Source organism: Argentina silus (assembly GCF_951799395.1).
Source record: "Argentina silus genome assembly, chromosome: X".
Taxonomy (NCBI): domain Eukaryota; kingdom Metazoa; phylum Chordata; class Actinopteri; order Argentiniformes; family Argentinidae; genus Argentina; species Argentina silus.
In genome coordinates, this window is record NC_139653.1 from 40,704,852 (window position 1) to 40,717,351 (window position 12,500).

Genomic DNA, 12,500 nt, shown 5'->3' on the forward strand with positions numbered 1-12,500 from the left:
CCCTCCCTCCCTCCCTCCCTCCTCCCCTCCTTCCCTTGCCCACACATTAGCACCATTGCCCCGAAAGAATGAAGCCCATTTTAATTGAATTAAACATATTCCTTATGCATGCTAAACCATAAAGTCGCTACTTAGAAATGGGAGAGAGATGTAAGGGGCTAGGGCCACCCATGCCGATAACACAGCCACACACACGCACACGATAACACACACACACACACACACACACACACACACACACACACACACACACACACAGACTAATCAAAACAAGACATCAAGTAATCTAATCTGAATCGCTAACAATTATCAGCTCGCTCTGAGAGGCCGGGCGGATTCTTTTGATCAATGTTTTCTATTAAAAAAGTGAAACAATTCAATATCCCCCCCCCCACCACCCCTCCTTGGCTAATGCACAGGGGCTTATTAGTGAGTTGTCCTTGGAAATTAGTTGGAGAAAAGGCAGGGAGGGAGAGCGGTGGCCCACTTAAGAAGCTGCTAATCTAGGCAATGATGTCGGCCATCTTGCCACACAGCAACAAGGGATGGTAGAGGACTTCGGCAGCCGAGAAATATATCGCCCTCGTGGAAGCTTTGAAAACTGTTTTAATTCTATTTCTCCTTGTGAAGACTTTAAACAGACCGGCTTCTAGCGAGGCTGTCATTTATTTTCATAGATTATGCTGAAATGGTTATTCCTAAAGCCCCCCTGCCCTCCCTCTCCACACACACAGTCACAGGCACCCACACACACACAAAATGATTTAATTCAAGGACATCTCGCATGTCCTTTTAGGATTCAGAAGACGAACGTCAGGCGCAAAGCTGCTGCTTTTTAGATATTTCATTACCGAAAGGTATTCATTTCATTTTTGTCCCTCAAATCCCTTGTCGTCGTAACTCTTGACGCCAACGCTGGTCTTTTTTCCACCTTATTTTCTCTCTCTTTCCAACAATGTAGAACATTAGGAAGCGTTATTTTAGATTTGACCACACCGTTTTTCTTAGTTAACTTCAGACATCAAATGGCTTTTCTATATTGTGCTCAGCCAACCGTACTTATTCTGAGTCAGACTTCCTCGGTTAGACTTTCTTCTCTTTTGGGTTGAATAGACGTGGGCTTAAAGGTGTCGGTGTGACTTTCAGTCAACCTAATGAGAACACGAACAAGCTTTCAGAACCCTCCCTGAGTAAAGATGGATGGCGGGGAGAGAGAGAGAGTGAGAGTGTCCATATTCCCCCTCTCTTTGGGGCAGCCTTTGACACTATCAGCGCACAGGCGTTGGTCCTGAAAGGAGCCTGAGCAGAAGTTAATAAGAGACTTTAGGAGGCCCTCTCAACCGCCCGCTCACAATCCTGCTTTTGTCACCACGGAGAGCTGCAGAGCAGGAGGGTAGCATGGAGAGAAGAGTGCTCCCCCTCAAATGTGGTAGGAGCAAAGAGCATATGTCACAATGTCACTCGGAAAAGGAGGTGTGATTGAAAGAGAGAGAAAGAAAGAACTATTGGGGGGAGGAAAGGGAGGACAAAGAGTGATAGGTATGGGAGGAGGGGTAAAGCGAGAGAGAACTTGTGTTGTGTAAAGACCATTCTTTGAGCGACATGAGAGAGGGGGAGGCGAAGAGAGAGCAAAGTGGCCGAGGATGTAGAGGATGATGGCGGCTCTACTTCTGCCCATTTAGGGTATTCTGCCACACTCCACTGCACAGACAGCAGAGCACTCCCAATGGCACAACAGAACACTTAGAGAGTCATACTTTGCCCGGCTAACACACACATATACACGAACACGAACACGTACATGCACGCACGCACGCACGCACACACGCACACACACACACGCACACACTCACGTCGGTGACATGTGGGGCTCTGGCTGGGGCAGAGAGAGCTGAGTTAGCCGTGTGCTTGCTGCCGGCCTTCATGGCGGCGTCTCGCCGGGCCTGCTCCAGGAGAAGCCTGGCTCGTTCCTTCAGCTCCTCCTGCCGAGACTGCACCTTCTGTGGGGAGAGGATAGATGGTCCCAGCCAGGGGGTGATTTTGGAGGTGTCAGAGACAGTGAGCTAACTGGTGTCTGGGGTAAACTGTGACTCCATAGCAGGCAATCAAGACGTGGTTTGCTTGTTTACTTACCTTTTCCTCTGGGATGGTTGCAGGTGTAGGCTCCTGAGAGAGAGAGAGAGAGAGAGAGAGAGAGAGAGAGAAAGAGAGAGAGATGGAGAGAGAGAGATGGAGAAAGAGAGACAGAGAGAGAGAGAGAGAGAGAGATGGAGAAAGAGAGACAGAGAGAGAGAGAGAGAGAGAGAGATGGAGAGAGCATAAATGGAATGTAATACACACACAGATCAGGGTAGACTTCAGCAGAGGGTCCTCTCCTATATTAGAGTTCTGTACAGGTGAAGGGATTACTATTACTATTACGTTGGAGCATGGAATATCCGTCTGCTATCTCTACAGCTCTTTCTCATTATTGGGGAGCCATGCCTTGCCTGTCCAGAGTGGCAGGGAGAGGATGACAGCTAGCATCATATATCAGACACGCACATGCATGCACACGCACATGCACACGCACACGCACATGCACACACACACACACAGTGTCCTATCTGCAATTCCGTCAGTGGTAATCCACGCTGTAGAATAGACAGAGACAGATGCAGGACACTGAACCGGGACTTGGCGGGACTGAACGGGATGAAAGTCGTCTGAAATATTTTATACAACGGTTGCTCTTGCTAAAACCAGTGCCAAGGTTTGATCACATACAGTGTGCCACACATTGCAAATAACATGAGACTAATGGAGATGTGACATTATGGCCGCTGTGACCCCACCACAACCTTTGAGGATGTAAATAGGAGGGGGCAATCTGGGGGTTAAGACAGACAGGCAAGGTGCGTGTGTGTGTGTGTGTGTGTGTGTGTGTGTGTGTGTACGCGTGTGTACAGGTGAGATGAGGGACGTTTTCTGAAGCGTATCCACGCCTGAGCAGTCACAGCAAAACCTGCCATCAACCAGAAGGATGAGGAATATAATGAAAAATATAATGAAATGTCAAAGAAGGTTGTAGGGTGTTTTTAAGAGAAAAAATAGTTTGCACATGTTAACGGCTGGCCCTGATGGGTCTGGGTAGGTTAGGCAGTGGGGCAATGACAACATCTAAAACAGAATGAGAGTCTTAAAGGTTCAAATGCACATCGTAGAAACCATTCCAGGTTGTCCGAGTGAATAAATGTGAGCCACATATATTTTTTCTGATATGGCAACAGAATATCATGGAACACAACATAGCGGGCTACGCTGAGACATACACACTTCAATGAAACATGGAACACTCCATTTAGGAGTCATGGTCCATGTACCCTATACCCTATCACCCTACTATAACGTACAAAGGGCCCTTAGTGGAGAGTGCACAGTAAGTGGCGAACGACAAATGATTCCCTTTGAATTAGCATAATATTTAACAAGTTGGGTGGTCCTTAGTGTGTGTGTGTGTGTGTGTGTGTGTGTGTGTGTGTTTAGTGGGCGTGTCTGGGTGTTTACCTGTTTAGTGGGCGTGTCTGGGTGTTTACCTGTTTAGTGGGCGTGTCTGGGTGTTTACGTGTTTAGTGGGCGTGTCTGGGTGTTTACCTGTTTAGTGGGCGTGTCTGGGTGTTTACCTGTTTAGTGGGCGTGTCTGGGTGTTTACGTGTTTAGTGGGCGTGTCTGGGTTGTTACCTGTTTAGTGGGCGTGTCTGTGTGGTTGTGTGGCGGGGAGCTGCAGTCGGAGGAAGGCTCGGACTCTGAGTGGCGCAGGCTGGCCCTCTTCTTCTTGATGAGGTCTGCGTCCCGGTTGTAGGAGAAGCCAAGCTTGTGTGGTGGAGAGACGGCCCCTCCTCGTCGAGTGGCGGATCCTGAGTCTGTGTCCCCGCTTCCTCCGGAGGAAGGAGGGATGACCCCCTCCTCCTCCCCCCTCCTCTCTCTCTCCCTCTGTTTATCTCTCTCCGTCTCTCTCTCGCTCAGGTCCAGAGTGTCCGCCTTGGGGAACTGCCTCCTCCGATCCTGGGCGGAGTCAGACATGCCTCGCCCATCCCCGAGCGGTGTAGCTAGGACCCTGGGGGCGGCCCTAGGGTGGGAGTCTGAGGCAGTAGCCGAGAAGGCTGTACGGGGTGAGGGGAGGGGGGGCGAGGAGGGGGAGGTGGAGGGGGACTCCCCTATAGCTGGCAGGGAGGCTGATACCCCCGAAACCACCTCAGTTTTCCTCGCCTTCACCTCCATTTGTCCCTCCATCTCCACCTCCCTCTCCTCATCCTCCTCCTCCCCAGCCTTAGTCATCGTGCCATTCGTGGCGTTAGCTCCAATGCTAACATCCCCACTGGAACCGGTGCTCTGTGCGTTAGCGTTAGCTTCGCGGGGCTGCACCTCGTTGAGCTCGGCGTAGAACTTGTCCTGGCCTATGGAGGCGTTAGTGTCCGTCTCAAAGTCACCCACCTTGTAGGTGCTCCGGCTGCTGTTGGCCTCGATCTGAACCACGTTGAGCTCCTCTCCGCTGAAGTGCGCTCGGATCTGGTATAAATACGTCATGACGGTCAGCTTGTCGGGGATGGCCAGGAGAACCATGTCTGAGGGTTCCAGCAGCCGAGAGATGCCCAGGCTGGCAAAGACATCGTACGCCTGTGGGTGAGGACACATTATCATCAGAAAACCAATGTAGTATGACACACTCATAAAGTTATACTCCAAAAGCAGCAGTTGTTGGGAGCATAATGATTGTCAACACCAGGGCAAATCCTAAACACCTTTTTTGGATTTGCTACACTCATATATGTGTATGTGAACAAACCTAAAATCTGAATGGTCTACATATCGTCTCCGTAAAACACAAAATCATTGAAAGGCTTGTGATATATGACAAGAAGCCACCGTGAGCCTGCAATGAGGAAACAAACATGGGGCACTGTGACATTGTATGAGAGAGAGTGACAGGGCAGTAAAGAAGAAAAGTGAGTTGGGGATGGGGGGGTCAAAAGGGCATGGAGATGAAGAGTGTAAGGGGGTGAGAAAGGGGGGGGTGACAATATGAGATGATAGGGGGTGAGGCCTGTTCCTAGTGCAATGACAGGCAGGGGCATGTTTGTGTGTGTGTGTGTGTGTGTGTGTGTGTGTGTGTGTGTGTGTGTGTGTTGTGTGTGTTGTGTGACACTGTCATCGAGGCTGGTGACAGGTCATGTCAGGGATGGTTGTCCCTGATAAGAGAGGCAGATACCCTGAGACAGAGCGCTTAATCCTGAAGGGGGGGAGGTGTGTGTGTGTGTGTGTGTGTTTGTCCTTATCACTCCTGCATCAACCTGCCCACACTCTCCACCACGCGTGTAATTGGTCTGATTTAAGAATGATGAGAAAATATAGGCCTGATAATCAACCGACACACAAACCCAATCCCCCATCACCGATAGACTGGGAGAGGGAGGGAGAGAGAGAGAGAGAGAGAGAGAGAGAGAGAGAGAGAGAGAAAAGGGGGGGGGGGGGGCAGTAACCATATCACAACCAATGACAGAAATAGACTGAACACGCAACTTTCTCCACCCACCACCTCCCTTCCTCCTCCTGATTTGAAATACCCCACCCTCCCATCAAGCCAGGGTATCATAGCTTGTATCTGAGTTGCTCGACAGCGTTGCTGTAATTCCAACCTGTTGACAATCACAGCATCAGTTGTCTCAGTGCTTCCCCATCTCCCATCTCTCCCTCCCTCTCTTTCTCTCTCTCTCTCTCTCTTTCTCTCTCTCCCTCCCTCTCTCTCTTTCTCTCTCTCTCTCTCCCTCCCTCTCTCTCTTTCTTTCTCTCTCTCTTTCTCTCCCTCCCTCTCTCTCTCTCCCTCCCATCTCTCCCTCCCTCTCTTTCTCTCTCTCTCTCTCTCTCTCTCTCTCAAAAGGAAAGAAATGTGGAGGTGGAGAAAGAGGGTTTGTCATGATAAAGAGTGTCCCATTTCTCACTTTACAATTAATTATGACCGTTTTTTGTTAGGTATTTTTCTCTCTCTCTCTCTCGTTCTCACCCTTTTTGTCCCTTTCCTTTCCTTTAACAGGAGGGTGAGAGGGGGTAACAATGGGCAGCGATGTATACACTCGCACACAGAGATGGTGTGTGTGTGTGTGTGTGTGTGTGTGTGTATGTGTGTGTGAGAGAGAGAGAGAGAGAGAGAGACACGGGGGAGAGAAAGTGGAGTACAGGCAAGAGAAGAAAAAAGGCAAGAAAAAAAGAGAACAGAGGAGTTTGCCATTACATAGCCCCTGTTTAAGTTTCCCCTCCACCCCTCCCTCCCTCCTTCTTACCTACCCTTGGAGAGAGAAAGAGAGAGAGCATGAAAGAAAGAAGGAAATAAGGGGGAGTGATTGGGTTTCTAACACGTATTCAGGGGAGCAAAGTGTGTTTGCATTGTTCTTTTCTCATCAAATGTATGTCTGAAAGAAAGCGACAAGCTCTCGGCTCAATAGGGGGGAAAAGAAAGAAAGAAAGAAAGAAAGAAAGAAAGAAAGAAAGACAGAAAGAAAGAGAGAAAGCGAGAGTGGAGTTCAGAGGGGAGAAGGGAGGGGGGGTCTGGCTCTTGTGTTGCCTTGGGTTTTGTTTCAGGTTGCTGTCTTTTTGACCCCGGTATCACACTTCTTTTTTTTATTTCAAAGACGACTGCATACCAGGATGATTAAGTACTGTAGAGCATATGATTCATGTGACAGGGGTAGGAGTGCCCGGGGGTGCTGGGGTAGGAGTGCCCGGGGTGCTGGAAAATCAGGAAACCTCAAAAGCACAGCTCCGACTCCATCATCAAGTTTGCTGATGACCACTGTGGTTGGCCTAATCTCTACAAATGACGAGTCAGCCTACAGGGATGAGGTAAGAGTCCTGGCGGACTGGTGCCAGGATAACAACCTCTCCCTGAACATCAGTAAAACGAGAGAGCTGATCGTGGACTTCAGGAGGAAGAATGGGGGCGACCCCCCCCCCCACCCCCCCCCACCCCTCATTGCACCTTTGCACTATTACTGTAAATTATTGCTGCTACGTACACTTGACATTTGATTGCTATTGTTATAATTATAGTCATGAAGGCTGTTACTGGGGCGTTCAGTGGCACACTAAAGCGCATACCATATCATCGCAAGGTCCCTGGTTCGATTCCGGCCATCGACATATCCTGCATGTCATCCCTCCTCTCTCTCACCCATCCTTCCTGTCAATCTGTACTATCTCTATCCCAATAAAGCAGAAATGCTCTAAAAAAACATATATATATATATTTAAAAAAAAGAAGAAAAAAAAGAATGCTGTTACTCTTACACTACACCCTTAGGCACCACTGCTGCCACTGTTTTATGATACTATATTATATTGTATTGTTGATTTGTTGTTGACTGAGGAGCAAGATTCCAAAGCATTTCACTATATCTGTTACAGCTGTATGGATGTACGTATGGATGTATGGATGTACGTATGGATGTACGTGCCAAATAACATTTGATTTGATTTGATTTGATTTGATTTGACACCCCTCTCGCCTTAAAAACTGTATGTGGGAACCCCCATAAAATAGGTAAAGATAACCAATAGAATTGACCTCAACCCTATTGGTTACATTTATAAGTAAAGACCCTATTGGTTACATTCATAAGTAAAGCAAACATGAGAATTGCATAAAAGCATTCTGCATCTCAATGCCCCCCCCCCCCACCACGCCGTAAGCAAGAGTTGTAAAGTGCTTTTGGTTTGGACTGAATAAAATAACCCCTTCCCCCAAGACTTCCCTTCCCCCCACCCCGTGCTCAGTGACTGACAGGCATCCATCGATGTCAATCATGGACAGGCACCCCCTGCCCAGCGGCTGTACTCCTGGCTCTTTCACCTGGTGCTCCACAGCCTCATATCAGATACCATGGGAAATTACTTCTGTGTCATTACACGCACAGACATAGACACACACACACGCACACACACACACACATACAGGCACACACACGCACACAGGCACGCGCACACACACACACACACACACACACACACACACACAATCCATTGAGTTCATTGATAAGGCTATGAAAACCCCAAATATTCTTTTCTACCCCCAATATTGACTGTCCTTATCTGTCATATTTCACTCCTTAGGAGAAGGAGGGTTGGGGGGTTCAAATAAAAATGGAAGGTCCAGATCAGGGCAATACAAGCGGCCACACTCTCTATTCCTCTCTCTCTCTCGGTCACCATTGCTCAGCCCTCTACCTGCCTGCCTCCTGGCTTGTACTCTTGTTGTCTCTCTCTTCTTATTTCAGGAAATTTGCAGTCTTCACCTATGGCCTGAGGGTCTCTCTCTTAACAGTTACGCAGTGCTAAGGGGAACTCTCGCCATACCACTAAACATACTTCATCCAGGGGGAGGGGGGAAACAGCCAATGAGTACATGGCCCCCGCAAAACACGCACGCACTCTTTCTCTCTCTTTGTCCCTGAAAGGGAATTAGCAAGATACTAGCACATTGCCCTCTGATAGTGTGCTATATTGCATCTAGGTAGGTACCCAGTCCTTCCAGGTCCATAAGTGTCTAGGGGTTAGGGGCTGATTTGGAACAGCACCCTCTGCGGCACCCATTGTCACTATTCCTCCTACAGGGGCAGCAGGGTTATCAGTGGGTGGGAGGGTGTATGAGCACAGGAAGTCAAGATGATGTCAGATGATGACAGAGGAAGAGGAGGAAGAGGGGAGGAAGTGGGGGACAATGAACAGTATGGGGCACAAGAGGAGACAAGTGAAGGCTATATGAGGAGGCAGACAGAGTGTGTGTATGTGTGTGTGTGTGTGTGTGTGTGTGTGTGTGTGAGAGAGAGAGAGAGAGAGAGAGAGAGAGAGAGAGAGAGAGAGAGAGAGAGAGAGAGAGAGAGAGAGAGAGCGCGAAAGACAGTGTGTGTGTCTGGACTTTTTTCAGTTTTTTTCAGTTTAAATGCCTCCCCTAGAGTGGGGGGGGGAAAAAAATCAGACCAACACCAACTCAAACACAAAAAGTACACCCACATACTGTAGGTTTATAATGCATTCATGATGCATTACAAAGGTTGTTGAGGGGAAAAGCTGTGCCCCCCCCCCACCCCCCCCCCCACACAAACAAGTGAGCACAAGCCTGCATGCTAAGGTGCTACCGCAGACTAATCTCTGTTCACGTTTGGCTACCCTGCGGTTTATTCAAAAGCGTGGCAGAGATTTGGGTGCCTGAAAAGATATCCATACACACCTTTCGTGTGTGTGTGTGTGTGTGTGTGTGTGTGTGTGTATGAAAAAGCCTATTCGTCAGGCACCATCCCACAGCAAATTCCTCTATGTGTAGAGCGAGGAGAAAGGGAGAGCGAGATGGGTGTATGAAAGACGGGAGGAAGGGACGTTCTGAAGGTAAACGGTGAGCTGAAAACGGGATTACAGTAGCACTGGGCCTGCCCCATGAAAACCACACACACACACACCCATGACACGCTTTCTGTATAGGCCTACACGCAGCCACACACACACTGAACAAATCCTCATAACCTTCTTTCCACAGACATTCACCTCACACAGTGCTGAAATACACACATAAACACTTTGTAACGCGACATAACTCACGTTCCATACACACAGAGTGCAGGGGTCGTTTTGTACATTTTCAGTGGGCTGTTGAGTTATGATTCTGTTACCTCTTTCTTATTCAACCCCCCCCACCCCCCCATCCATCCCAGGGGGGACATCTTCTAAGAGCTGCAATTATAACTGCCTGGATGTATGTGTGGGGATGGGCAGAGGTGAGACAAAACATCAGCATCCCCCCCACCCATATCAAGGGATTAATGGTCGATCCCTAAATAAGCACAAATGGAGATATGGGGAGACGTAGGGGGCTAAGTGGCACAGACAGGGGACGAGCACACAGCGGTGGCAGACTCTTACCTTTTTGTTGTTTTCTTTAATATCCTGAGGATTGAGTGCCTTGTAGTCTCTGGATGAACAGTGGGAGGGTCGAAGAGAAGGACAGAGGAGAGAGAGAGAGAGAGTTAGAAGGAGAGGGGGAAGCGAAAGAGAACAGCGCGCGTTTAAATATGCGTCACGTGTAATGGCATTAGAACTCTAACATACAATTTCACAGCAGCGCAATCAACAAAACTAATAGAGTGGAAAATACACACACACACACACACACACACACACACCGCCTCCACCAGTTATTTGATGTTTTATCTCTTTCTCTCTCTCCTTCCTACTCCTCTTCATACTGTAGGTCTGTAGGTTTTTTACATGCATTCTCCAACTCTATTCCTCGCGCACACAAACAACACGAACACACACGCACACGCACGCACATGCACGCACACACACACACACACGCACACGCACGCACACACACACACACACACACACACACACACACGCACACGCACGCACGCACACACACACACACACACACACACACACACACACGCGCACACACACACAGCCCATAAATAAAGAGCCTTAGTGCAAAATATGTTTAATAAATGTGTATATATGTGTGTGTGTACTGTGTGCATACGTACTGTATTGTATGCCCTGTGTTTGTGTGTGTGACTCACATGTAGTCAGGTCTGAAGTGGTGCAGCAGGGCACAGAAAGCCAGTCCGTTCCTCCAGGAGGTGGTGAAGTTGGTGATCTTGACCCCGCGGTAATTCTTGGTGACCTCACGGCACCAGGCCAGCAGTGATTGGCTGGCATTGGGCTTCCCACCCAGCACTGGGCTGGGGATGGGGCTGGGCTAAACACAGAAAGAGAGAAAGAGAGGGGAGTTAATGCAGCTACTTTGTTGATTTTGATTTGTGTAAAAAAAACACAAATTCATACATACTGTAGATACACACACACACACACACACACACACACACACACACACACACACACACACACACACTCACACAGGGTCAGGGGTCACTTGTACTACTATGGATAATGTAAACATATGATTAATTAGGCTTGCCTTTGAAGCTTCAGCCAATGGGAGAGTGTCTCAGAGCCCAGACTCCAAATCCCACAAATCCACAGTAGCATGGAGACATCAAGTCTCTCCGACCACCAGCGGAACAAATGGTGTATTCTGACAGCTAATCTGCTTATACACGGCTGCACATTATTCTGACCCTTCATTTGGGGTATTCAGACTGTTCACAAGATATACAAACACACACCAACAAGCACTCATAGTACGCTCTAAATGATCTCTAGAGGAACTGTTACACATTAGATAATCAAAACAATATCAATAGGACAGGTATTGCTATAGACAAGCGGAGGGAACAGAGCTCCATCTCTTTCAACCAGAGAAAGAGGGGCTGCCACTCTTCACTTTATAATACTGTGATTAAAGTAGGAGATGTTGAATGGAAGAACACTGGCCCATTAGTGTACCTGGAGGACACTAAGTTCAAATAGAGCATTTGCTTAAAGGGCCATGTCTGCTGATACATAAAGCAGAGCAGCTGGACAGAAGCAGTCATGTATACATATGGCTGTGGTGGTGAAACAACGCCCTCTGTTGGTTAGCCTGTGTACTTGCAGGAGAGTAGGGGGGGGGGGGGGGGTAGGAGGGGGGTGGTGTGTTAACTGATCTCGGAATAGTGAGTAGGTGATTGTGAGAGTTCTTATATAAACAAACACATATAGAGGGTATGTGTGTGTGTGTGTTTGTGTGTACTGTATGTGTGTGTGTTTGTGTGTGTGCGTGCGCATGTGAGAAATAGAACTAGGAATGAGTGAGAAAGTTACATCAACTGAGACATTCACATGCACACGTACACACAGTAACCCCTGTTGTAGTCACAACCTGGCAAAAAAGGCTGCTGCTGAGGCTCACTGGTGCAGTCACAGTCTTTAACACACCTTACATGACAGTAAACGGTGTACACATTCCATGTGTTTAATTACTGCAACATAAATCAATGTGTGACATTGAACTGACTTTGCCATACTCTAATGTTAGAGCAACCACTTTCCCTGTGTATTTGCATAATATCTGTGTGACATAGTGGAATTGTGAGTGACTAACGTGTGTTGGTGAACGTAAAAGCTTGTTCTCAAATCCCCGAGGGGAGCACAGAAGAAACAGACTTCAGGGCAACTCTAATTGCACCTCATAACTCTGTGTCTAGGGGGTGTGTGTGTGTGTGTGTGTGTGTGTGTGTGTGTGTGTGTGTGTGTGTGTGTGTGTGTGTGTGTGTGTGTGTGTGTGTGTGTGTGTGCGTGCGTGCGTGTGTGTGTATGTGTGTGTGTGTGTGTGTGTGTGTGTGTGGGTGAGTGGGGGTGTGTGGGGCTGTGGATACAGTGCTGCTTGAAAGTTTGTGAACCCTACAGGGATGGTCATTATTTTTGTAGAAAATATTAAAACGAAATTATAAAATCATTATCTAAACCCCAATTCGTAATAAAGACACACGATAAGGACACAAATAAAAAAATATGATATATTTTCACTGTTTATT

General features: G+C 48.0%; 1 protein-coding gene across 1 annotated transcript in view; it reads right to left on the reverse strand.

Annotated features, from left to right (window-relative positions):
* ehbp1 (EH domain binding protein 1) overlaps positions 1–12,500 on the reverse strand; it is a 125,596-nt gene that overhangs the window by 48,811 nt on the left and 64,285 nt on the right. The window contains exons 10-14 of the mRNA XM_083694728.1: positions 10,605–10,783; positions 9,946–9,994; positions 3,721–4,656; positions 2,134–2,166; positions 1,854–2,000 (exon numbers count right to left, since the gene is read on the reverse strand). Coding sequence (XP_083550854.1) covers positions 1,854–2,000; positions 2,134–2,166; positions 3,721–4,656; positions 9,946–9,994; positions 10,605–10,783 — 1,344 coding nt within the window. The remainder of the gene's footprint in view (positions 1–1,853; positions 2,001–2,133; positions 2,167–3,720; positions 4,657–9,945; positions 9,995–10,604; positions 10,784–12,500) is intronic.